At 44.8% G+C, this 25,900-nt stretch overlaps 2 protein-coding genes and 1 pseudogene across 6 annotated transcripts in view; 1 reads left to right on the plus strand and 2 right to left on the minus strand.

Moving 5' to 3' along the window:
* PTPRN2 (protein tyrosine phosphatase receptor type N2) overlaps nt 1–12,266 on the minus strand; it is a 485,678-nt gene extending 473,412 nt beyond the window's left edge. For both annotated transcript variants that reach the window (XM_066238054.1, XM_066238053.1), the window contains exon 1: nt 12,083–12,266. In XM_066238054.1, the coding sequence (XP_066094151.1) occupies nt 12,083–12,179 (97 nt within the window). In that variant the 5' untranslated portion in view covers nt 12,180–12,266. The remainder of the gene's footprint in view (nt 1–12,082) is intronic.
* LOC136308907 (non-histone chromosomal protein HMG-14 pseudogene) lies at nt 662–1,054 on the plus strand (annotated as a pseudogene).
* Nucleotides 12,267–17,762: 5,496 nt separating the features above from the next.
* Nucleotides 17,763–25,900, minus strand: part of NCAPG2 (non-SMC condensin II complex subunit G2) — a 60,161-nt gene continuing 52,023 nt past the window's right edge. For all 4 annotated transcript variants that reach the window (XM_066236576.1, XM_066236573.1, XM_066236574.1 and 1 more), the window contains 4 exons: nt 25,110–25,213; nt 24,055–24,155; nt 22,513–22,612; nt 17,763–18,039 (listed from right to left, as the gene is read on the minus strand). In XM_066236576.1, coding sequence (XP_066092673.1) covers nt 17,988–18,039; nt 22,513–22,612; nt 24,055–24,155; nt 25,110–25,213 — 357 coding nt within the window. In that variant the 3' untranslated portion in view covers nt 17,763–17,987. The remainder of the gene's footprint in view (nt 18,040–22,512; nt 22,613–24,054; nt 24,156–25,109; nt 25,214–25,900) is intronic.

Consider the following 25,900-nt stretch of genomic DNA (forward strand, 5'->3'; position numbering starts at 1 on the left):
TCATCTCTCCATTCCTGTCTGTCTGTCACTGTCTATCCCTCACTCTGACTTTCTCTCTGTCTCTGTAAAAAATAAAATTAAATTAAAATTTAAAAAAAAAGAATTGAAAGTTTCTATATGGTTTTGCTTCTGACATCACAGTTTCTCTGTTCAACTCAGCTCTGACACAAAGCATTTTTTCTAAAGCATATTCCAGGTCACAAGTGTGAAATAGATATTAGAGGCTGAGAACATGGACTCCTTGCTGAGCAAGCCCCAGAGCATGTCTCCCACAGTACAAGGGTTTCACATGGGGACCCCCAACATCCCTCCCTCTCCCCAAGAAATCCCTGCAGGGTTTTGTCTGGGGAGTAACAAGCTGCAAAGTGAGCCACACATCACACCAACAGTAGCAGAATGAGGACACAGGGCAAGGAGGGGAGTGCACACACCTGAGCTCCTAGTCCTCCCCACCCCCCACAAATAGGCCAGGGTTTGTATAACCCAAGGAACCTTACAAAAGCCATGAGGAGAGCAAGGGGGCTGCTTCTCCTTGTCTTTTTTTCCTCCAAGAGAAAAGCTGCTGGGAAGAAACAGGTGACCTATGGGGAACAAACAACAGGAATAGGCATCAATCCAGAGCCCACAGTTGTCTCCTTAAAAACCTAAAACAGGAGGGTCCGAGCAGTTTGAGCGGCGGGAGAAGCGGCAGTGGCCAGGCAACCCAGGATCACGAAGACACCCAGCACGCGCCCGCCCCGCTGCCACGATGCCTAAAAGGAAGGTCAGCTCTGTCGAGGGGTCGGCGAAGGAGGAACCCATGAGGAGATCAGCGAGGTTGTCAGCTAAACCTGCTCCTGCAAAAGTGGAAACGAAACCCAAAAAGGCTGCCGGAAAGGATAAATCTGCAGGCAAAAAAGTGCAATCAAAAGGGAAAAGGGGAGCAAAGGGAAAACAGGCTGAAGTGGCTAACCAGGAACCTAAAGAAGATCCGCCTGCGGAAAACGGAGAAACTAAAAACAAGAAGAGCCCAGCTTCAGATGAAGCAGGAGAGAAAGAAGCCAAGTCTGATTAATGTCCTACACCACATCTTATCAGCGGTCCCTGTCTCCCTTCTTGTACAATCCAGAGGAATATTCTTATCAACTATTTTGTAAATGCAAGTTTTTTAGTAGCTCTAGAAACATTTTTAAGAAGGAGGGAATTCCACCTCATCTCATTTTTTTAAGTATAAATGCTTTTTTTAAGAAGTGAAATCATTTGCTAGTTGTTTATTTTTTGGTACAACCAGAAAATAGTGGGATATGAATATGGGAGGCTTTGATTGTCTTGGGTGTCAGCTTAACATTCCCTAGATGGAGGAGGGGGATAGTTTTTATATCCTATAACAAACACAAAGCATACCAATGGCAATTTGGAGTCAGTTGTGCATTTAATATCTTGAACATTTGAAATTACTTCTATTCCCATGGTTTGGTAGACTTGTTCCCTAAAGAAAACCACTCCTTAATCTTGGCTCTCCTTGTCAGAAGTTTGTGCACTCTGTAACATCTCTGGTGTGTTAGTCCAGTGTTCCTAGTAACTGTTAATGTGCTGTGAAAGATTAAGAATTTGATTATGTAGTACATATGATAATAAATTGTGAATTAGTGGGACTAATGTGACAGTGTGTCAACATTTGAAGATACTAGTACTTGATATTCTATCAAGGAAAATTAACCCCAAATTTTAAGCTGGAAAGTCACTGGAATAACTGTTTAGAAAAGAATCACAACTACATGACTTTACATTTTTGGTACGTATGTTAAGAATTGTGTACAAATTGAAATGTCTGTGTACTTATCCTCAAAAACAACCAATAAAAATCTCAATTATGAAAGAAAAAAAACACCCTGAAACAACCCCAAGGAGACCAAAGAGCACCCAGGATTCTCATGGACCCAAACCTGCCTTTACTACTGGCCCATAAGAATCATCCCTCAAACTGCAGTTCAGAGGGCTTACTTTGGGAAAACAGAGTGGGACCTTCTGAGCTGTCCAGACAAGTAAAAGGACAGACTGTAGTAATGTCTGGACATCAGCGAGGTGCAATCTGGAGGTCAGAACCCCCTCCCTGCAGAGGGAACTTGGTCCAGTCGGGCCCACACAGCTTGTGCCTCACCTCAGAGAGTATGAACTCAGGGCCCGCAGCAAAAGATGCTGAAGGAATCCATCAGACCTTCGGGGAAGAAGAGCAAGAAGCCAGTGTCAGCAGCACAGGCTTTTCTGAAAGAACATGGTGACATGGTATGCTGGTGTTCTCACACCCTCAAATCCCTAGGTGAGAAGCATAGAAAGTGGGGGAGGTGGGAGCCCTGTATGTGGGTGGACGGCGTTTCCCTAGCTTTGGTTCTGCCTTCACTCTACTCCAATGGAGGGTACAAGGCTCAGGGTGAAGGGTACAGTTTGTATGGTGCCCTCGCAGTGAGATCAGTGGTAGTCTGTGTTCTCTGGCAGACGTGCACACCAAGCAGTGGGCCCCAAGCACAGCCAGTGCTGTGTGCAGCCATCACTGCCCCCACACGGGAATGTAAGTCCTTCGGTCTCTATCATCAAATATTTTCATGCCTTAATGACAAAACAGAAATCCAGACACTTAAACACTATGTAACTTAGACATGTCTTTTTAAAAATGGTCTATTTTTTTAAATGGTCTAGTTTTTGCATTTATCAAATATTATACGTTTTAAAAATGATTAGTGTATGCCCTCTTAAAGTATCTGAAAAAGGGAATGTATTATCTCTTTTTATTACACTTTCTACTCAAATGTATAAGAATTTGTGGGACTATTATTTATGCCTTAATTCTTTTATTAAGGGCTTTTAGTTCTTCAGAGGGATGATATGAAATAAATTCCAGACAGTGTTATCAGCATTAATTATTCTTATTATTATAACATGATCAGCCTGCATCCTAGTTGAGTGTGACTATTTTTTAAATGTGCTTATTAAAAAACATAAATAATATTACTATTTAAAATGTAATAGTAATTCTTTGGCAAAAATCTCAATAGTCAATTCAGCAGACTTGGAGTCACCCAAGTAATATTATTTGCAATAACAATATTCTACCCTGTCTGGCCATCAACCTCCAACATTAAATGCAGAAATCTGGAGCTTATGGGAATAAGTAAGAGTCTCCCACCATTTCACATAACCATCTCAAAAATTCCAAGAATTTGGCACTTTTCTGTCTTGTAAATTCAGAGAGATTATAGGTGAAGTCCTTTCATTTCTCTTGACTTCTAATAAGAATAAGTGCAAAGATTACTGAAGTAGAAAGACAAGGCAACCTCTCAGTTCATCAACATGCTACACTGAAACGGAATCTCTGTCACTTAATTTGTGTTCTGGATGAATATCTATCTACTCATACTCCATCCAGGTTTTGGAATTGTCTACAGTTTCTGACTATTCTAGAATCCTCTTTTCGTGTGCATTGACTATTTTACAGAACCAGGACTGGGACACCTTGGTGAAGCAGGTATAAGGCCACAGGAAGGCCAGGTCTAAAGGTTGGGTGCCCACCCCTAGCAGCTGAGCCCAGTATGCTCAGAGAGCTTTAATCACATCTATGTCCTTTCATACAACACTTAAATCCAATTGAAGTTTGGTGATCGCAACTTTGGCCTGTTTTCAAACTAAAGCAGAGAAAGAAATTGAAGTCTTGGAGTAAAAGCTTTCGGTAAAAGCAGATATGCCTTTGTAGGGCAGAGACAACTTGTGGTAGGAAGGCCGGTGGAGGGCGACTCACGATCTGCTTCTTCACCAGATTTCATTGCTCACCAGTCACTAAGAAACTGCACTTTCCCTGGTATGCCTTGTCTGCCACCATTTAAATACTGGCTACTTCAGAAAACATACATATTACTGAATTGTCTTCAAGCCGCACCACAGACTCCTACTTCCAGTTGCATTAAAGCCACAGCCCCAGTGGAAAAGCCTTGGTCTCCCATGGCCAATTTTATTGGCTGCTCCATGCATTTGCAAATTGATTAAAATTTGCTATTGGAATCAAACTTGACTGCACCATTAATATAAAGTCTTTTTCCCCTTGAAAACAAGGTCAGCCTTTCTTCTGAAAATTCCTTCCATCAAACAAACCATTACCAAACTCATCCTTTGTACTGTATGTAGGACATTGCATCAGGAGCCAAAATAGGCTTTTAGAACCACATGATAGAACAAAATGCGCATGTCATCTGAAGCAAAGTTTCATTCTTTCACCTACCAGCATGTCTCATAAAAGAATAATGAGTGACTGGCCCTGGCAGGGTAGCTAAATTGGTTAGAGTGCTGTCTTGATACACCAAGGTTGGGGGTTTGATCCCCAGTCAGGGCACATACAAGGATCAACCAATGAATACATAAATAAGTGAAACAATACACTAATGTCTCTCTCTCTCTCTCTCTAAAATCAATAAATAATCTTTTTTAAAAAGAATGAATGACTACAATGTTTGAAACTCTAAATGTCAAGATTAGATGGAACTTACTCTTTAAATTTTCTTATGAAAGTAATCCTTTCTTCATTTTCTACTTTGAAGTGGCCTTTTTGTTGTAACAAATCTGAAGTGATTGGTGTTGTTATAAATACATTTTTAAAATCTGATGGAAATAAGTACACTACATCAAACTAAAAAGTTTTTATAAAGTGAGGGAAACCATCAACAAAACAAAAAGACAATCTACTAAGTGGGAGAAGATATTCATGAATGACACATTTGATAAAAACTCATACAACTTAACACCAAAAAAATTCCCAAACAATGCAATTTAAAAATTAGCACAGGACATACAGATGACCAACAGACATATGGAAAGATGCTAAACATCACTAATCATCAGGGAAATGCAAATTAAAGCCACAATGAGCTATTTACCTCACTCCTGTCCTAATGGCCATCATCAATCAATCAACAAATAACAAGTGTTGGTGAAAATGCATTTTGTTGATGGTGGGATTGTAAATTATTGCAGCCACTATGGAAAAACAGTATGAGGGTTCTTTATAAAATTAAAATAGAGCTTCCATACAACTCAGTAATTCTATTCCTGCGTATTTACCTAAAAAATATAAACACTAATTCAAAAAGATATATGCACCCCTGTGTTCATTGCAGCATTATTTACAATAGCCAAGATGTGGAGGCAACCTACTTGCCTATCAATAGATAACTGGATATAAAGATATGGTGCATCTATACAATAGAATATTATTCAGCTATAAAAAAGAAGAAAATCTTACCATTTGCAGCAACATGGATAGACCTAGAGAATATTGTGTTAAGTAATATAGGTCAAACAAAGAAAGACAAATACCATATAATTTCACTTATTTGTGGGATTTAAAAAACAAAACAAGGGAATAAACAAAGCAAAACAGAAACAGACCTGTAGACAAGACTGATGGTTACTGGGGTGGTGGGAGAGTGGGAATCTGATGGAAACTCAGGAGCATTCTAAGCAGAGTGTTTACAGACACATGAAGCAGCAGTTTCTACAGTGGCACTTGCATTCCTGTCATCATGGGAAGGCTAAAAGTACCCCCAAACAAGTCATCCTTTGTAAACATCAAAATTCCCTCAGAGAGGCAAACCAAATAATTGAATCTGACACCCAAAACAAAACACAACTCAGAAAAATTACCACACCCTCTCTGGGCAAAGGGCATTTTCAAATTTTCTTGGATCAGCCCCAAAGAGCCTAGAGGTTCTGAAGTTCCTTAAGAAGTTAGTTGGACAAGTGAAAATCAACTCTGTCCCTATAACAGCAAGAGTCAGACAGGTCTGTTCTTGTAGAGAATCCTTCTGCTGGGACCGGCATCATATAGAGCTAACCCTTCCCCATCCTGGGATCACTCACTGGAAAAGATAGGAAGACTCTGAAGGCCAAAGACCTGGACCCAGTTCTAGCCCCAGTGTCCTAAAATGTGCTTCTTAGCCATTCCAATCCTCAGTCTTTCCATCTGTGAAACTGAGAAAGAAATGCTCCCTCATCGAGGTTAATCTGGGGAGTACATGCAATCACATGTAGAAAGCTCCAGGGGTTGCCAGGGCTCAAGAAATGGGGCAGGCTGTTACTACAGAGAGGAGAATGTGGGCATTGCTGTGTGATGAGACTTCTATTAACTGTCACTAGAATCCATATATAGATCTGTACAACAAAAGAAAAAAAATCATTTCACAATATGATCATTTTAATTAAATTAACAGAGAAAGATCCCCAATCTGTTTTATAACTATTAGCTCATCCTCTCTTGCTTATTGCCCTTGAACGACCCTCATAGGACCCCCGTGATGATAAGGCATGTCCCAGCATTTTCTGAGTCACAGTCAACACGATTAGAGGGAACAGACAAAAACAAAATAAGTCAAACACCCTTTTATTTACCTCCACACTGGAGAGGTATATGATCATCACAGAACCCTGAAGGCTTCCTTATCTGTTTGTATCATCTATACTGCTTGAAAGACAGATGTACCATGATGTTTCACACAGCAGCACCTTTGTCCAAAGTTCACTTACTTAGACTGATGTTGAAGTCATCCACTTATCAACACTGAAGCAGACTAACAAACAAAGAACTTACTTGCTATGTGAACATAAGTGTTTCCAGGAGAACCACACCTCTTCTTGTTTCCTGCCCTAGATATTTAAATAGTGGTTGTGGCAGGGCTGTTAGAGATAGCACAAATTAAAAGAAAAAAATTTCCTTCTTCCTTCAGCAAACTCTGTTTCATTTTGTTTCCAGGTAGCAGAAAAGTGCATTGACTATATTCTGCTTCTACCGTTTTCTGGCCTCCTATCAACCAAGATTAAAAAATTAAGTCCAGCAGGGTCTACATTTATGAAGGTCAATTTAGACTAATGTGAAAACAGATGCCAGGAGCTTTTATATGGTACAGAGGGTATCAGCCATGAATTCAGCTGTTTGCTTTCTCGAAAAAATGAAACATCTTGTCAGAAGAGATAAGATAGTTTCTTAGCTGAGCCTCACTAGGCCAGCAACTACCAGGATACATCTGGATGAAAACATTTCTGCCCATTTCTTAAGCTTTTTTTGCCTTTCCACATATATATTTATTTTATTTTATTTTATTTACAGGGACAGAGAGAGAGTCAGATAGAGGGATAGATAGGGACAGACAGACAGGAACGGAGAGAGATGAGAAGCATCAATCATCAGTTTTTCGTTGCGACACCGTAGTTGTTCATTGATTGCTTTCTCATATGTGCCATGACCGTGGGCCTTCAGCAGACTGAGCAACCCCCTGCTTGAGCCAGTGACCTTGGGTCCATGCTAGTGAGCTTTCTGCTCAAGCCAGATGAGCCTGCGCTAAAGCTGGCAACCCTGGGGTCTCGAACCTGGCTCCTTCCGCATCCCAGTCTGACACTCTGTCCACTGCGCCACTGCCTGGTCAGGCTCGCCTTTCCACATATAAATGATCCTTAAACTAGCAATAGTTGCACATACCCAGACATACCTTAAATGCCTGCCACCCAAGCCCAGAGGGTTATTTTTACCTTGGGCCATATTTAGTTGCAAACACCTTTTCATAAAGGAGTTTAAAATTATAAGATAATGCTCCAAAAAGTCATGTTAATGAAAGCATTTCTTTTTTTTTTTTTCTTTTTTCTTTTTTGTATTTTTCTGAATTTAGAAACAGAGAGTTAGTCAGACAGACTCCCGCATGCGCCCGACGGGGATCCACCTGGCATACCCACCAGGGGGCGATGCTCTGCCCATCTGGGGCGTTGCTCTGTTGCGACCAGAACCATTCTAGCACCTGAGGCAAAGGCCATGGAGCCATCCTCAGCCCCCGGGCCAACTTTGCTCCAACGGAGCCTTGGCTGCGGGAGGGGAAGAGAGAGACAGAGAGGAAGGAGAGGGGGAGGGATGGAGAAGCAGATGGGCGCTTCTCCTGTGTGCCCTGGCCAGGAATCAAACCCGGGACTCCTGCATGCCAGGCCAATGCTCTATCATTGAGCCAACCGGCCAGGGCCTAATGAAAACATTTCTTAATAAGATCATGCATAATGACAGCTCAGCTGACACCATCTCTCCTCCATATCTCACCCCATGTTCATAGCTTTTAAAAATCCAAAGAAAAGTAGATGAATAAGTGCATTCACAAATTCGGTAATACTGCATGTAAAAAAGCATAACAAAATAAACTAAGAATTCATAAATTATCACATAAAACTATCAATGGTTGTCACAGAGTTCATCTAAACACATATCCTGGGGTGATGAGCCTTGGGTTGTGCGCAAACTTCAGATGCACCAGCTGTTCTTGCCTTTCTTCATGGGGACCCAACAGGTCCTCGCGTTTCACAAAGCATAGGAATTCCTAGAGCATGTGCCAGTGCAAATGAGGCCCAACACCACCACTGAAGAAAGCAGAAGACAGACTTACAAATGTAGCATCCCTCACCTATATTTATGGGCACCACTGAGAATGATCTTGGTAACGGAGTAAAAACAGATGGGCTTTTAAAAGAAGAGCTGTGAGATGATGAGACTCAGCTGAGCTTAGCACAAAGAGGAAACCATCTGAAAACCTGTCTTATTCCCCACACATTTCTCCTGAGTCTGACACATTTAACTGCCATCTCTGGACACAGAGATGCCCACGACAGTCCCACCTGATGTATCTGGTTTTGTGGGTGAGCCCATTGTTTGGCACCTCCCTTTCTCAAAAGCCCAGGCTTTTTTGTGTACCCTAGTCCTTCTGCACAGGTGCATCGGCACCTGAGGATGAAGGCACTGGAGCCGGAGAAGAAGACAACAGGCACAGAAAGGCTAGGGCTGCAGGAAGGCAGCAGGGTTCTCACTCTGGGGGAGGGGCAGGCTGCTCATTCCACATACCAGCAAGAAAGATCAAGGCTCCACAACCCCAAGAAGCAAAGATAGATTTCTGCTTTTATGGCAAGAAGGATGCTTTCATTTAAAAATAAACAATCACACCATCTAGTTCACAAAAGAAACTGACTCCTGCTCCTCCTCTCTCCTTCTCAGCTCCATGTGGGCTTGCTGGTGAATGAAAAATATGTGTGGGCAAATCCAGAGGCAAAAACAAAGGAGAAAAATAAACACTCAGCTATCTTCAAAGACAGGATTGCATTGGTGAGGTTTCTAACTTTGGATCCTCAAGGCAAAATATGCAGGAAAGGTTAACTATGACCTTTGTCAAAAGAAAATCATATCTTTTTAGCAAAAGGAGGAGGGTCTTTTATGTCACTATCCTTAACTGCAGGGCTGCCTCAGCAGGCTCTCAGACCAGTCTCCCTTCTCCTTCTCATCTATCTTTGCTTCTTGGGGTTGCAGAGCCTTGATCTTTCTTGCTGGTATGTGGAATGTAGCTGAAGACCGGCTTAAAGACAAAGGGCTTACACTAAAGTCAGATTTATGGGAAAAGTACTGAGCACTAAACAAAAGATGTGCTGAAATCACAGGGAAAGGCAAAGGGAAGGAGCAAAAAAAAAAAAAAAATCCAGAGATGGAAGTAAATGGAGAGAAGAAAATCGCTAAATGGTCTTGAACAATGCTGTGGACATGGCAATGGTATTTTGGCTACAAGCAAAGTTGAATTACTGAATTATATCATTGAAAAGGGTGCCTTGTTACCTCCCTGTTCAGCTCCGGTAATAGTGTCACACATATTGGTACACTATATGCCATAAGGGGAACTTCAGCAGCGTAAAGACTTGAGCACATGGATGGTGCAAAAGCAGGAAGCTAAAGTGATTAAACAGGAAAGGGTAACCTTGAAGAAAGGAAGAAGATGGGGCGCCCACTCCCACTGGGCTGGTAGCATTGGGATCAAGCAAGGGGCAAAACTTGTATCTCTGTGAACCAGTATGTTCTATAGGTGTCAACCTGAGGTTGAGTGTTAATAGCTAAATAAACAGGTTACAAGTGGCATGGCTGAGGCCAGATCTAAGGTACATCTTTCATATGCATCATTATTTGGAATAATGAATTTGGTGTGACTGTGATAAAAAAAAAAAAAAGATTCAGATGGCAGAGAGAAAAATGGCAGCATATATATGCCTTTCCTGGGTGACTATGGTTCCCTGCACTTTCTGGAGACTGTGTAAGTGAATACTGAGGCTATAGCAGTAAAACCCTGAGTGAGGAAGGTGCAGGGGGAGAGGTCTGAGTGGAAGAGACACCAGGAGCTTACAAAGGTAGACGAGGATACCCTGGGTTGGGTCCCAAAATGGAAAGACCACACTTACATCTTGCTATCTGTATATAATGTCAGCATATCCAATTATGCTCTGGGTTGGGTCCCAAAATGGAAAGACCACACTTACATCTTGCTATCTGTATATAATGTCAGCATATCCAATTATGCAGAGAATGCAGCAGGTTAAACCTATTTCCTGGAGTCCAGTTCAGGTTCCCTTGGGGCAATACACGAAGTAAAAATGAGGCACCGAGGAGAGCAGAGAAAGGCCACGTGGAGGAGAGGAGAAGCAGCCAAAATGGTGGAGTGCTGAAGGAGAAGTCAGTTTGTGCAGAGAGAAGGCGATGGGGAACAGAGGTGAATAAGGCTGGTGAGATAGAAACCTTTGATTCTAGGAAACTCGGATAAGTCAGTAGCTTTGTGAGCACTGAATGAGTGGGTTTTGGAGCCCAGTGTGTGTTTTTACTTGCCCGCCGGGTGCAAGCTAGGATTAAAGATGATGGCCACCCCCCAAAAAATAAATTAATTTAAAAAAAATGAGGCACCCTTTTTAGTGATATGATTTAACTTTGCTTGTAGTGTGAACACCATCGCTGTATCCAGAACACTTGAGTGATTTTCTTCTCTTCACCTACTTCCACCTTTGGGGTTTCTATGGCTGCCTCAGCCACCCCCCTCTTCCTTTTTCTGTGATTTCCACAAACGCTATGAACTGGCAATTACAATGGAAAGAGATTAGTCCAGGATCAGCCTCCTGTTCAGCCAGAGAAGCTGCATCCCTGTAACACTCAGTGTCTGACGTCAGCTGCCCCTGCTTCTCCCTGACCCGTGTGGACGTGGAGGGTGGCGTCTAGCCAGAGGAACAAACAGCTCTCACATGAGGTGACATGAGCGCAGGTAGGAGGGAAAGCAGCCAAGCAAAGAGGACTGGGGCACAGCTCGGCCTCCCTGGCTGGGAGGTGACAGCAGGGTGAAGCCCCTGACCCCTCAAGCAGGCCCCTGTGGCAAGGACAATCTGTGTGCGGTTGGCTCACCGCACCAGGCTATGGGGACAGGCACACGGTGCCCCCCAGACCTCCAGCCCAGCGGGCGGGGCCTCTCTTCCTGTCCCCAGCTGTCCCTCTAAGGGAGCCTATAGGACACGCGGAAAGCCAGGGACCCCAGCCGCCCTCATTCTCCCTGTTCGCACACACTCCGCTCGGTCCAGAGATTCCAGCCGGAAGCCCCGCAAACGAAGGCAGCGCGGCAGGAGGGGAGCTGGCTCCCGGCGCCCGCCGTCTGCCGCGCGTCCCTCTTGCTTCTCCCAGCTGTCAGGGAAGGAGGACCGGGCTCGCGGCCGCGCGTCCCTCTTGCTTCTCCCAGCTGTCAGGGAAGGAGGACCGGGCTCGCGGTGACGACGGACGGAGGACCCGAGCCACTGGGTCCGTGCGCAGCGGACCCTCGCCCGGCATCCGCTCCCGCGTCCCTGCGGGGCCCGTCTGAGCACCAACCCCCGCGCACGCGGCACAAACGCGCGGGGCGCACCCACGCCAGTCAACAAGGGCAGAGCACCAGCAACCCGCAGTGAGGGAGGCGGGGGCCGCGGCGGGGGAAACTGAGGCGGGGGCAACACGCTGGGACCCGCGACTCCCTCAAGCCTTCATAAGTCCCATCCCTGCATTCATCGGGCCCATACCCCAAACCCTCAGGCGCCTCTCCCCGAACCCCCATTTCCTCAGACCCCCCACCCCTCACGCACAGAGGCGCCCCTCCTCGGACACCCATTTCCTCAGATGCCCCTTCCCCAAACGCCTCATTCACAGACACCCCTCCCGCCAGCCCCCTTTTTCCCTCAGACCCCGCTTCGCACCCCGCAAGGCCCCACTTACCCAGGAGCCCTGGGAGCGGCCGGGCGAGGGACGCGGGCGCGGCAGACAGGCGCGGCGGCAGCAGCAGCAGCAGCAGCAGCGCGAGCGGCAGCCCCATACCGGCGGCTCTCTCATTCCATGGCGGCCTCTCCTCCCCGCGCTCCGCGCTGTCGCGGCTTCAGCACCGGACAGCGCCGTCGGCCCCGCCCCGCCCCTGCTGTGCGTCTGCCCTTAGGCCCCGCCCAGACACGCCCCCGCCGTGCGTCTGCCTTTAGGCCCCGCCAGACACGCCCCCGCCATGCGTCTGCCCGCAGGCTCCGCCCTTAGGCCACGCCCCAATACGCTCTCGGTGTGAGTCCAGCGCAGGCTCTGCCCGGAGCATACCCTCAAGAGGCCTGGGTTGAGGAGGCCGTCGCGAGCACCGCGCCTGATCCCGGCCAGCCCTGCGCTCCTCCGCACCCCTCGCCACACCCCTCCCGGCCCACGATTCCCGCTGTCCGAGGCTCCCCCAACCCAGCCCTCGGCCTCCTTTCGCCTGCCGGCGTCCACTATACTACTGTCAGCCACTGAGCACCCCCCTTCTTCCACCTCTACCCCTGCCTCCTCTGCGAGTGCTGAACCTTCCCCATTCCTGTGGACTCCCTCCCCACACCACGTGGAACGCTTCGGACCCCTTTCCACCCCCCCTCCCCCAGGATCCCCTTCTCACGCACCCACCCTTTAAGGACCTCCCCACTCCGCACTCCCTGGAGCTCAAACTTCAGGCTCTGAAAATATGTGGGTGGGCCCTGAAGCAGGGTCTGCCTATGGTCCCTCCCTCCCAGAAGGGGCACTGGGGACCTGTGTACTTGCCCTTCATTAAGACGCAGCTGTGTGTGTGTGTGTGTGTGTGTGTGTGTGTGTGAGAGAGAGAGAGAGAGAGAGAGAACGCACAAGCGTGCATTTGTGGAGAATGTGTGCTCTGTGCATATATGTGAGGATGTGTAAGTGCAGTGTGTCCCTCACATCCTAACCCCTCTGTAATCATTGTCATCCTGTGTGGCCCCACCTGGAGCCCCCTAATTTCCTCCTTTCCCCACCCGGGTGCACCAATCCAGCCTGCTTCAATGTTTGGCAGGACCACCGTGGGTCCCATTTGCCTGTCAAATGTCATCCTCACTCTGCCTGTCCCTGCAGTCCCTGCAGTCCCTCCTGCTGCCTGGCCCTCATCTGCCAGTTTTCTCACAGACATTCCCTTCATTCCTTTTTCTATCGGGGTCAAGGTGGCCTGTGCTCAGCCCAGCCCATCTATAGTCAGAATTGAATACTGAGTCTCACTGTTCCACAGTTGCCCTCATCACTGTCAAACTGCCCTTTCTCTATCCTTTTCCCCAGATAGTCACTGCCCTCCCTAAGTCCCTCCTTCCCACCATGCTTAACATCCTGGTCCCTGTGTCCAACTTCCTCCCTTTGCCTACCTAGGCTTGGTCTAGCAGGCCGGGTAGGTGGTCTCATTTTTTATCCAAAGGCTCAAAAGATGCCCCCCCCCAGACATTCTCCCCCTCCCCCTCCAACACAGCAGCCATCATCATAAATAATCGAGCAATGTTTGCTCCTGTTGCTATCTGTTCAAATCAGTTTGTAATGCAGATTGTACAGAGGGTGGCACATGGGTTGGGGAAAATGATGGAGAAGGGCCTTTTCAGTGGACGTTGTTTCCATAATGGTAATTCTTAGTAGCCAGACTCTGAGTTAGCACCACACCGCTCCCACCTCAAGCAAATAAGACTCAGTAGAATTCATCAATGAGATGATTCATCCCAGACCTTCTGAGAAAGGCTGTGAGCATCATTGCTCAGCTCAATTAGAGCACCTCAAACCACAATATGAGCATGAGGGCTTACCCCAAATGTGGGCTTCGGGTGTGAGAACCAACTTTGTGAAGACAGGAAGCTTGGCTGCACTTCTATCCTCAGTGGTCAGAGAGCCAAATGGTAAGTTTGGTGACAGGAAAAGGAAAAGAAAATAATTATCAAGATGTCCTGGAGGGTAAAGTTTATTCATGACAGACCCAGGAATTCAGAAGCTGGAGGGCAGAATATGTGACTCTGTTCAATGATAGCCCTTTCTGATGTGAAGGACCTATTAACAGGTACCCTCGCTCCAGTTCTCTGTTGTAGATGACACTGTCATCAAATATCCACCCAAACATCTGTCCTGCAGAGGAAAGCAGCTCTGCTGGAATCACAGACTGACTACCTTTGCCTTGGAGTGATGAGTTGGAGGCAAAACTTGGACAGAATATGTTGGCATTTACATGGAGAAGCTTAGGGCTGCCTCCTGAGCCCATGTCCTGGAGAGCTGTTTACTTTTGGGGCTGTGGTTCAGAAGGGACTGGACTGTTTGTTGTCTCACTGTATAACTATTACCGACAGTGCCTCCTGAACCTTCTGTTTCATCCAAGTGCCCAACCTGAAGACTCTTGGTAAACACCCCAAGAAAGGGAAAATGGGAATCCAGAGGCAAGGAGATTACCGTGATAAAGGCACTAGGAAGAAGCACCAAACCCACAGCATGGCCCAGGAAAGAGGGTGAGCAGCTCTGACATTCCTGTGTTCTGATGAAAGTAGACCAGCTCTGGGGTGTGCTTCACAAACCACAAGACCTTAGCTCTGCTGAAATGACAAAAGCTAAAGGCAGAGAAATGGAATGTGTGAAAGTAGGGGAGGAAGGAGGGAGGGAGGAAGAGACATTACCACTGCCTGTTGCAGACAGGCACCCCACAACGCTGCCCACCCCTCAGCAGTTCAGACATAACCAGGAACCATTTACCACTGAGGCCTTGTCCCAAGTGCCCCATGCCTTCCCCCATTCTGCAGTACCTCCCTGCACCGAGTGCCACCCAAGTAGGGAGAGGGAAGCTGCACCCCCAAGTATTGTTCCTGGGCCCCAAAGCTCATATTGGGATGAGCATGCTTAAGGCTGTCACTGGCAGAGGTGCAGTTGACCATTCCCCTATGGCGACAAGCACTCCAGGCTGTCTTTGTGGGAGTTCTCCCAAAGATGTATCTGTCAAGACATGCCCCAGGCAAAGCCCTGGGCTTCTGGGAAGGTAGGCAGACGTTCTGTCCTAGAATGCTGGTCATAACAGTGACATGTGCTGCTATGGTGGGAGCAGAGGATTGCGACCAATTCCTGAGGCTGCTCCTCACCTGCACCTGCAACTTCCTGCCTTGCATTTGCCTTTGCTTCGCCCCAGCTGTTGAATACCACTCGAAGGCTCAACTGGCAGGCTTACTGGCCTGTGTAGGTCACCTAGCCTCAGATTCCTTATAACTAAAAGTCATCAGTGGTGAACAATGTGAAGAATTTCTAACTTTGCCAAGCACTGACCAGGCCCCAATGATCTGAATGTGAACTATTATCCCTGAAACTCATTTTCTTCCACAAGGAAAGCCTGACCAGTTACTACTCACAAGTGTGAGTCTAATGGGAAGGTGATCTGTATGAGCTGCTGTTTGGTCTATGATCAGCAACCCTGCAGCTGACAGGACCAGAGCCCCATCCAGCAAACATTGGGAAACTTGTCACCTGTGCACCTCAGTCTACTCATCTGAGTAAAAAGCCTAGGACAGCTACTGAGCTCCCTTCTGGCAGTACACAGAGGACACAGGGGATGGCAGGCTGTGGGGGTGACTGTGGAGCAGAGTAGAGACCCATCCGTCTTGCTGAAGCTGGAGAACTCGTGGTGGGAGCTGATCTTTGTGCAAGGAATGGAGCCTGATGTCCACCCTCCTCCAGCACCTTCCTGCCTCCTTATGCCGAGGTCCTCCAAGACAAGTGTGAAGAGAAGTTATCTGTATAAGTTTCTTAAACTCAAGAAGCCAATGTGCAGTGTCACACACATGGGAGCAGCTGGGTGTCATATGTGACAGGTTGAAGGGACATCCCCAAGGTATAAAGGGATCCCTGTCAGATGCTGGTGCCAGGAGTGGATATGTAAATCAAGAAATGTCCCCTTCCTGAACAAAAACCACACACAAGAGGCTGCAGACAAAAGGGCCAGAGAACCTAACATGTTGGTAGCAGAGTTTATACACATCTGCTGAAACTTATCCTTTTTCAGAAATGTCCTTCGTTTTCAGAAAGTGTGGTTCTGTCAGGAGTGAGCTACAAAAGGATTTTATAAACTATTTGGCCCAATAAGAATAAAACTGGCCCTGGCCGGCTGGCTCAGCGGTAGAGCGTTGGCCTGGCGTGTGGGGGACCCTGGTTCGATTCCCGGCCGGGGCACATAGGAGAAGTGCCCATTTGCTTCTCCACCTCCCCCCTTCCTCTCTGTATCTCTCTTCCCCTCCCACAGCCAAGGCTCCATTGGAGCAAAGATGGCCCGGGTGCTGGGGATGGCTCCTTGGCCTCTGTCCCAGGCGCTAGAGTGGCTCTGGTCGTGGCAGTGACGCTAGAGTGGCTCTGGTCGTGGCAGTGATGCCCCAGAGGGGCAGAGCATCGCCCCCTGGTGGGCAGAGCCTTGCCCCTGGTGGGCGTGCCGGGTGGATCCCGGTCGGGCGCATGCGGGAGTCTGTCTGACTGTCTCTCCCCATTTCCAGCTTCAGAAAAATACCAAAAAAAAAAAAAAAAAAAAAAAAAAGAAAGAAAGAATAAAATTACATTTTTCCACAAATTGCATTATTTCACCTTTCAAAACGGACACAAAAAAACCTGACTACTCTAAAAATGCATATATTTTTTTTTTTTTTGTGGAGGATGCGGGCAAAAAAAAATGCATAAATTTAAAAAAAGAAAGAAAACACCCAACTCAGAGTTTTGGAGGTGAGTGCTACAACTAACTCAAGGAACTACTTCTGATCTCACACAAACTTCCAGGAATTGGGAGACAGATGCTCCTTAGTCCATCCCAGGAGGCTCAGATATTCGTGAAACTGATTCACACAAAAGAAGAAAATATTACATCCATAATGCAGAACACAGCAGTCACATGATCACAACTACCTAAAATAAGGCCCCACCTCATTTCTCAGGTGTCCCCGGGTCAAGTCTGGCCCTAAAGATCATCAATGCAGTGAGCAGTCCATTTCTACATTTCTTAGAGAAACAGAGGCCTGGAAAACTAAGCATTTCTTTATTCTTTTGCATGGGGGCTGAGGACAGAATGAACATGAGTGAGGAACTCACTTCTCCTGTCACTAGGTGGCCTCCTAGGCTCCAAGGTGCTGCTGGCCACAATTTAGGACCAGCAGTCAACAGGGATCAGGAATAAACGTGGACACTTCCTGGTAACCCTGTTGAGTACAACTGGGTAACGGAAGACGCAGCCAGGAAGCAGGGACCCAGCCGTCTGTGGGCACTGATAGTTCCCAGTAATAAATGATAAAATAATGGTACTTCAGGCAGATTGAATGGCTCACATTTACAGCCACAGGGAGGCAGCAGCAAGGTTTCCTCCCCTTGCATGGCATGGCCCCAGTGCAGCACCTTCTACTCCAGTAGAAGGTGGGCTTCCCCAGAATTCAACCCATGTCCCTAAGTGGGAAGAACTTAAAGACTAGTATTTTTAAAGTATAGAGATATGTGTTGTCATTGCTTTATTACAGTTTGCAAGTAATATTATATATATATATATATATATATACACACACACACATATATATATACATATACATATATATATATATATATTATATCATTTTTAAAATAACCAGGTTTTCTGGAAAGGTGTTTTTTCTTTTTTCTTTGCACCATGGGTTTCTGGAGTCCTTCACACTGAACATGATTTTGTAGGCACCGGGCAAACATTTAAGAATCTTTAAGTGCCCTACTCATGCCTTCCCCAAATAAATCACACCCCTTCTCTATTATATGATTAATATTAAAAACAGTAGAAAAATAAACATCTATTTCATTTTCTGCAATTCCCCTTTCCCTACTTTTAAGAATTCAAAAATGCTCCCAATGTTCTTGATGATGATTCATAGAGAAATCTGAAAACAAGGAAAGAAAGAATTAGCTACAGAAATAAGTGACCAAATTATCCAAATGTACATTTTCACAGAGTAAATCTAAAAATGGTTTACACTAAAAAAAAAAAAGCTGAAACAATCAGTCACTGTCTAATTGGCCCCTGTCTGTAATTGTAGAAAGAGGCTACCACATTGTCTTAATGGATACACAGCAGCCCTCAGTAAACAGAGCCACAGCCAGCAGCTCAGAGGTCCTCAAGGAAACCTCTGCACAAGTGAAACACTGCTACTCAACAGGACGTGCTCACTGGCCATGGGTTCTGCAGGTGGGGTTTCTCACTCGGCAGTGCTCTCGTTCATGAGGCTCCCAAATCCTGACTTGGGTACACCACTGACTCAACCATGATGTGTGTACTTCCTTCTCCAGCACCCACATTGTGAGCTTTTCCTTCAGACACAGGAACATGAGCAGAAGGACGCTCTATTACCATGACACTCACCCACTGGCTCCATCACCTGAGACCTTCAGACACGCCATACTTTCCACTGCATACCTGTCCCCCCAGGTGACACACCCCTTCCCTGCCTGCTCCTCAAGTCAAGTGTGTGCTGAGCCCACTGAGTTTTCCTTTCTAGGACTTTATCCTAACTCACTTGCAGGGGTCTACTCTATGTCAAGAGCCCTCACTGGATAGCTCACACAGGCCACTGTCATCTGCCTCTTATACTCTATATGTATGAGATTTAAATACATATACAGTCCCTTGCCATTTCGTGGATTTTTAAATTATATATTTCTAATTATGTATTGCAGATTTTTTGCTATATCATGGGATTTTGCAGTATATAGGCATTTTTATATATTTATTATTTTAATTATTATTGTGGTAAAATAAGTGTGGGGAAAGGTTAATAACAGTGTGGGGAGGGTTTATAAAGCCTTTTTATTTATTGTTTTTGTTTTTAACAGAGGCAGAGATAGTAGACAGGGACAGACAGGAACGGAGAGATGAGAAGCATCAATCATTAGTTTTTCGTTGCGCGTTGCAACTTCTTAGTTGTTCATTGATTGCTTTCTCATATGTGCCTTGACCGCGGGCCTTCAGCAGAACGAGTAACCCCTTGCTCAAGCCAGAGACCTTGGGTCCAAGCTGGTGAGCTTTTTGCTCAAGCCAGATGAGTCCGCGCTCAAGCTGGCGACCTCGGGGTCTTGAACTTGGGTCCTTCCGCATCCCAGTCCAACGCTCTATCCACTGCGCCACCACCTGGTCAGGCTTATTGTTTTATTTTTTACAGAGACAGAGAGTGAGTCAGGGAGAGGGATAGATAGGGACAGACAGGAACGGCAAGAGAGATGAGAAGCATCAATCATTAGTTTTTCGTTGTGACACCTTAGTTGTTCATTGATTGCTTTCTCATATATGCCTTGACTGTGGGCCTTCAGCAGACCTCTTGCTATAACCCCTTGCTCGAGCCAGTGACCTTGGGTCCAAGCTAGTGAGCTTTGTTCAAACCAGATGAGCCTGCGCTCAAGCTGGCAACCTCAGGGTCTTGAACCCAGGTCCTCCGCATCCCAGTCTGACGCTCTATCCACTGTGCCACCGCCTGGTCAGGCTATAAAGCAGGGGTCTCAAACTCGCGGCCCGAACAATTTTGTGCAGCCCACAGACTAATCCAGGAAGTTCAAAATATTTTGGATAAAATTAAGTAAGCCTAGGGGCCTACTTGTATTTTTCATTTCTCTAGCATCCTAGCTAGATATTAGCTTAGTTAACAGCAGTTGTGATGCGAACTACAGTTTCTGGTCGTTTTGTGACACTGAGTAAACTGCATGTACGATTGTGGTTGTTGTACTGATTTTTTTTTTGTTTTCAACTGCAGTGAGAAAAGTGTTGCGTAACAGTTGCCTTTTGTAGACCTAGTGCGGCCCACCAAACGGCTGTGATCTTGCTCTACGGCCCACATGCCGAGATGAGTTTGAGACCCCTGCTATAAAGCCTTAAAATAGATATAAATAAAATAAATATAAGGTCGCTACTTCACAGATTTTTCCTATCATGCAGGGGCGGGGGTCTGGAAACTAATCCCCACCATAGACGAGGGACCGCTATATTTAGATACTTATTAGGTCCACCCTACTCCTGCCCTTCTTATCATCCGATAACTCTGTAAGGGTCCCCAGCACTCCCCTCAGGGGTAACTGGACCAGCTAACCTTTCAATTACTACCTAAATACAAATACCAATCTTTATCCTAAATAAGGCCTCCTCAGCTAGCACACCCTGAGTCTTCTCCCCATAGAGACGACCCACCACACAGCCCAGACAGTCTTATCTCCTATCAAACAAGCACATGTATAACTGAATTTTCTAGTAGCTACATTAAAAGAAATCAAAAGAATCAAGTGAAATTCATTTTACTATTTTTATTTAGACCAATATACCAACCTGTAATTAATATAAAAATACTGCTGACAAAGTTTACTATCTTTTTCCACACTATCTCTAGAACCTGGTCTGTACTCAATGCTTTGGCCACAGCTCAGTTCAGACCCATATTTCCTGTTCTCAGTTTCCACAACTGATGAGCAGCCAATGTAGTGACAGCACAAACCTAGAAATATTTTTAAAGTTTCTTTCTAGGAATCCCTGGAATTCAAGAACTTTATTGACTAACTTAGGTCTGATATTTCTCCTATCAACCCCATTCAATATTTAAAATCACACATTTTGCCCTGGCTGGGGGGTAGCTCAACTGGCTCAAGTGTCATCCACGATACACCAAGGTTGCAGGTTTGATCCCCATACAAGAGTCAACCAATGAATGTATAAATAAGTGAAAACAACAAATCAACATTTCTCTCTCTCCTTCCTTCCTCTCTAAAATCAATAAAAAAATTTTAAATAAAATTACACATTTCTTCAATTTTGGGAAATTTTCTTCTATCAAAGTTACTGCCTATTTCAGGTCTATTTTCCTGATCTATATTGTCCCCATAATTTCTCTTCATCAAGTATCTGTTCTGATATTCCTCTGACTTGATCCCTCACACAATCTGGAATTTAGTTCTCAACAGTGACATCTCCTCTGTGCAGCAGTGACATTTTTATTCAAGGGGTTTAGTTCTAGATCATACTTTTGGGGCTACAAGTTATTTCTTCTTTAAAGACTCTATCAATTGTCTGGCTTCCACTATTCCTTTATTAATAGTTCTGATAGTTTCTCTCTAACTGCTGGGCCACCCTAGCATGAGTGGTTATTCTTGTCTGTGCCCTGTGCACACGTAGGTGGAAGCAGAGTGGCAGTGAGAGGCACAAGGCTTGTAGAAACTGCCAACACAGCAGCAAGCAGGGCCTCTGCACCCTGAAGAAACACCAGAACACTCACAACACTTCTAAAGCTCTGCAGGTCCCCCAGCCTCAATGATAGAATACATCGCCCACCTGGGTCAGCTCTTTAGTGGCTAGAGAGACCAGGACAGTCGCAAGGGAAAGGAAGCTCCCTGGTGGCCAGAGAGAGGAAAAGACCTTCTATCACACCCAAGAACTGAGATAGGGGCACAGGGCACATTGAGTCACCAACACTCAGGATCTTAAACTTATTTTTTAATTACTCAAAAATATTGTCTCCTTAAATGAGCATGACTTAAAAATACTTGAGAAAAACATAGATTACCTTGGCAAAAGTGCGCATTAGCTCTAGAGCAAACAGCCAATCAAGCTGACCTAATTCTAGACTAACAAAGACATGATTATTTATTGTTAACTCTACACCGAGCATTGAGCCAGCACACTGGGGCCCCTGGGCATTGCACCTGATCCTTTCATAAGCAAGGTACTTGAGGACAACTTGCCCAAACCACTGATAAGAGCAGATTTGGGGTTTGAACCAAGCTGTCTATCTTTTGACTATCCTAAGGGCTTCAGACTAAAAACATTCAGCTATATTTTATATTTATTCACACTCCTATTACCTTGGGAAAGGGCTGAATACACTATGTAGACCAAAGAAGTAAGAATTATTAAAGGACAAAATGAAGCACAGAATTTTAAAGGTGAAAGGGACAGTGGCAAACCTCAGATAAATTAAACTCTTGGCCACGCACTAAAGATAGCTCAGTTGGTCTGAGTGTCAGCCTCAGGTGCTGAGGATAGCTTGGCTGGTTTGAGCATCCGCCCAAGACGGGAGTTGCGGGGGTGGGGGGGTGGGGGGGGGGGTGATCCTAGTCCAGGCACATGTGGGAGTTTGTCTATCTTAACTTTCCTCTCACTTAAATAAAAACAAAAAAAAGGAAAGTTCTGTTTTAGAAGACATAGAAGTAAATTAAACATATGGTCAAGATGTTTTGCCAACAAAATGTTTCAATCCTTACGACCCTCAGTTTCCTAACTACCTGGCTGTAAGTAGCCAAAGTGAGGACGTGATATAAAATACATTTCAAGACCAACTAATTCTTTTCAGATAATCACACCTGAGGTATAACCAGTGCTTTACCTTTCCATGCTGTCCTCTTCCAAAGTAATCTCCATGAACATCTTCAGCTTTCTGTGAACAGTGGCTGCAACATCTTTCACTTTTGAACTTTTATGTTTAGCTGTAAGTGTATTAAAGACAGAAGAAAGATTTTAACACAACTACCCAAGGCAAACATCTCTGGCATTGATGCAGGCAGTTTCAATAGGATTGAGCCTCTACACCAGGGGTCCCCAAACTTTTTACACAGGGGGCCAGTTCACTGTCCCTCAGACCGTTGGAGGGCTGGACTATAAAAAAAACTATGAACAAATCCCTATGCACACTGCACATATCTTATTTTAAAGTAAAAAAACAAAACAGGAACAAATACAATATTTAAAATGAAGAACAAGTAAATTTAAATCAAGAAACTTACCAGTATTTCAATGGGAACTATGGGCCTGCTTTTGGCTAACGAGATGGTCAATGTGCTCCTCTCACTGACCACCAATGAAAGAGGTGCCCCTTCCAGAAGTGCGGCGGGGGCCGGATAAATGGCTTCAGGGGGCCGCATGTGGCCCGTGGGCCGTAGTTTGGGGACCCCTGCTCTACACCATCCCTTTAGAGCTAACCCATTTATTGACCATGGACAAGGAAGAGAGGATCAAACATGGATAAAGCTCCTCATAACTCTGAGTCAGAGCTCTGATGAACGTGACCCATGAGCCTGTCCATCAGAGAGTGCATGCTCACCTGGGCCTCCATCAGAATGGCAAGCACCACATTTAAGAGTCACAACCTATTTGGCAAATATTTAAGTACCTATTAAGTACTAGGTGCTCATTAGCAACCCAACCTCCATTTTCACACCCTCCATGTGGAGGTCTCTTCGTCCTGCAGATTTCAACATGGCACAGTCCCTTAGGGGAGTCTTTTCTGATGCCTGAGTTGGGACAAACCAATTACAAAGTATTATCATAAAACTGCAGATGTATATGCATTCAGGCTTATGGGGAAAGCTTGTTTCAATAGGAGTATGCTCTATGTAAAACATATTATCTTAGCAAATAAATTCAGTATTATTAAAACTGAACAAAAACAAAAAACTAACGGTAATCCATCAGTAGGACACTACTCTACTGTCTGAGGGAAGCATTTTATAGGCATCTCCAGGTATTTTTCCAGTACTACTGATATTTCAACTGACTGGGATATCCACAAAAGTCAAGGTTAAGGCATAAAATCAGCAGATATATTAAATATTAACACCAAAACATACCATCATTCTCAACCATATATTCAGATTTTTAAACATAAGGAATACATGACAAATCCATAGAAATTCAATTCTGAGGCACAGGAGAGCTGTGTAATGGGTCTAGTGGAGAAAAGGGGTGGGAACAGGAACTGTATTAAGAAGCGTAGGCTCGCAGGTTACCAGCCAGTGCAGGTTCAGCTGTGTAGAGGGAGTCAAGCAGACAAGTGTCAGCAGGGGATCATCGAACACGGGAGTTGAGTTCCCAGATGTTCCATAATAGTGTAAGAGAAATAATGAGACAATATAAGAGAAATTTAACCAACCTTTATTAATAACCAAAATAATGTGCATAATAGCAGTGAGACACACAATTCCTTCAATATCATCAGAAGTAACACATGCCTTTAACTCATCTAAAAATGACCTGCAAAAAAAGAAACACCTGAAATTACTCAATAGTATACAATTTGTCTTTACAGAAAGACAAATATAGATAAGAGTCTTCAACCACTGTGAATTCTAGTTCCTATACATTTTACTGTAAGTATGCCAAATCACACTGGTGAGACATTCAAATCAGAATGGGACCTTCTGGTACAAAGAAGGAAGCGACTATATGCCCACAATACACAAAACAAAAAGTTGGTATGTCAGTGAAAGGCAATTCACAGCTGCTGAAAACAATGCTTTTTAAACTTTCCATTGAACTTATCTGCTATTAAAGTTCCACAGATATTAGGCATCTACAAAACCAATCTTTCTTTAATCCATCAGCCCCGTATGTGCAATAAGCCCAGTATTTTAGACAAAGGCCATATGGACTGGAGAAATGTGTAAGAGCTGTGTGCCAAATCAAAGTCACACGGGTGTCTGACCTAGTCAAGTTCTAGGAGTACATACAGTAACAAGTATTTTACTACGTGAACATTTTAAATGTTTCCCTCTAATTAAATTTTAGTTATGATAAGCATAAACAGAAACTATCTAGGTGAATATATTTTACAGAAATTTAAAGAAATTCTACTTCATATATACTTATACAACCCGATAAAGGCTCTATAAGTATGTTAATATTAAATATAATATTTACAATGTAGAAGTATACATTGTGTAAATATACTATGTAAGTATACTGTATAATGTAAATATTTAAGTATTAATACAAATATCATAAGTATAAAGTAGATATTTTACCTCGTAAGATAATGTATAGTACAATGTAAATATTTTTAATCACTGATGAGAGAAAATTCTGTGAAATGGTTTTGTCACAGGAAAAAACGCATCTGTGAGAAATTTTGAGATTAAAAGGAATAGAGCAAAATCTACGGAGTGCTTGCAGCCACAATAAGAATATTAGGACAATAGAAATGATTACCTCACCACATTCGGAGATTTTATGATTATTCCTATTAAACACCTTGAAAACGGGGGCAGGTCTGAAAGACACTCTGGAGGGGCAAGGTCTTCTACATCAGAAATCTAAAAAAAAGTTTCCAATCAGAAATTTATCAATGAGACTGAAACTTAAAACTTTTTGTATTTTTCCGAAGCTAGAAACAGGGAGAGACAGACAGACTCCCGCATGCGCGACCGGGATCCACCCGGCACGCCCACCAGGGGGCATCGCTCTGCCGAGACCAGAGCCACTCTAGCGCCTGGGTCAGAGGCCAAGGAGCCATCCCCAGCGCCCGGGCCATCTTTGCTCCAATGGAGCTTCGGCTGCAGGAGGGGAAGAGAGAGACAGAGAGGAAGGAGAGAGGGAGGGGTGGAGAAGCAGATGGGCGCTTCTCCTGTGTGCCCTGGCCGGGAATCGAACCCAGGACTTCTGCACACCAGGCCGACGCTCTACCACTGAGCCAACCAGTCAGGGCCACTTACAACTTTTTTTTACTCTGTTTTGGGTTTTAACAAATGAGAAAGGCTTTCCAGAAACTCAAAAGAATTATTTTAAATGTTAAAAGTTCTACAATAACTCTGATCAATCTATTCTTATGTTTACAGGTTATGATATTTAGTATGAGCAAAGGAAAATGCCACTCAAGCCTTTTGTCAGAAACCTTTAATATGATATCACATCCTCTGTAAATATTGTTTTAGGCTAAGCAAATTTAACTCATGTTCTTGTTAGTCTAGATCCAGTTTTTGCCATTTCAAAATTGACATTTT

The sequence above is a fragment of the Saccopteryx bilineata genome, chromosome 6, assembly GCF_036850765.1.
Source record: "Saccopteryx bilineata isolate mSacBil1 chromosome 6, mSacBil1_pri_phased_curated, whole genome shotgun sequence".
NCBI classification, from domain to species: domain Eukaryota; kingdom Metazoa; phylum Chordata; class Mammalia; order Chiroptera; family Emballonuridae; genus Saccopteryx; species Saccopteryx bilineata.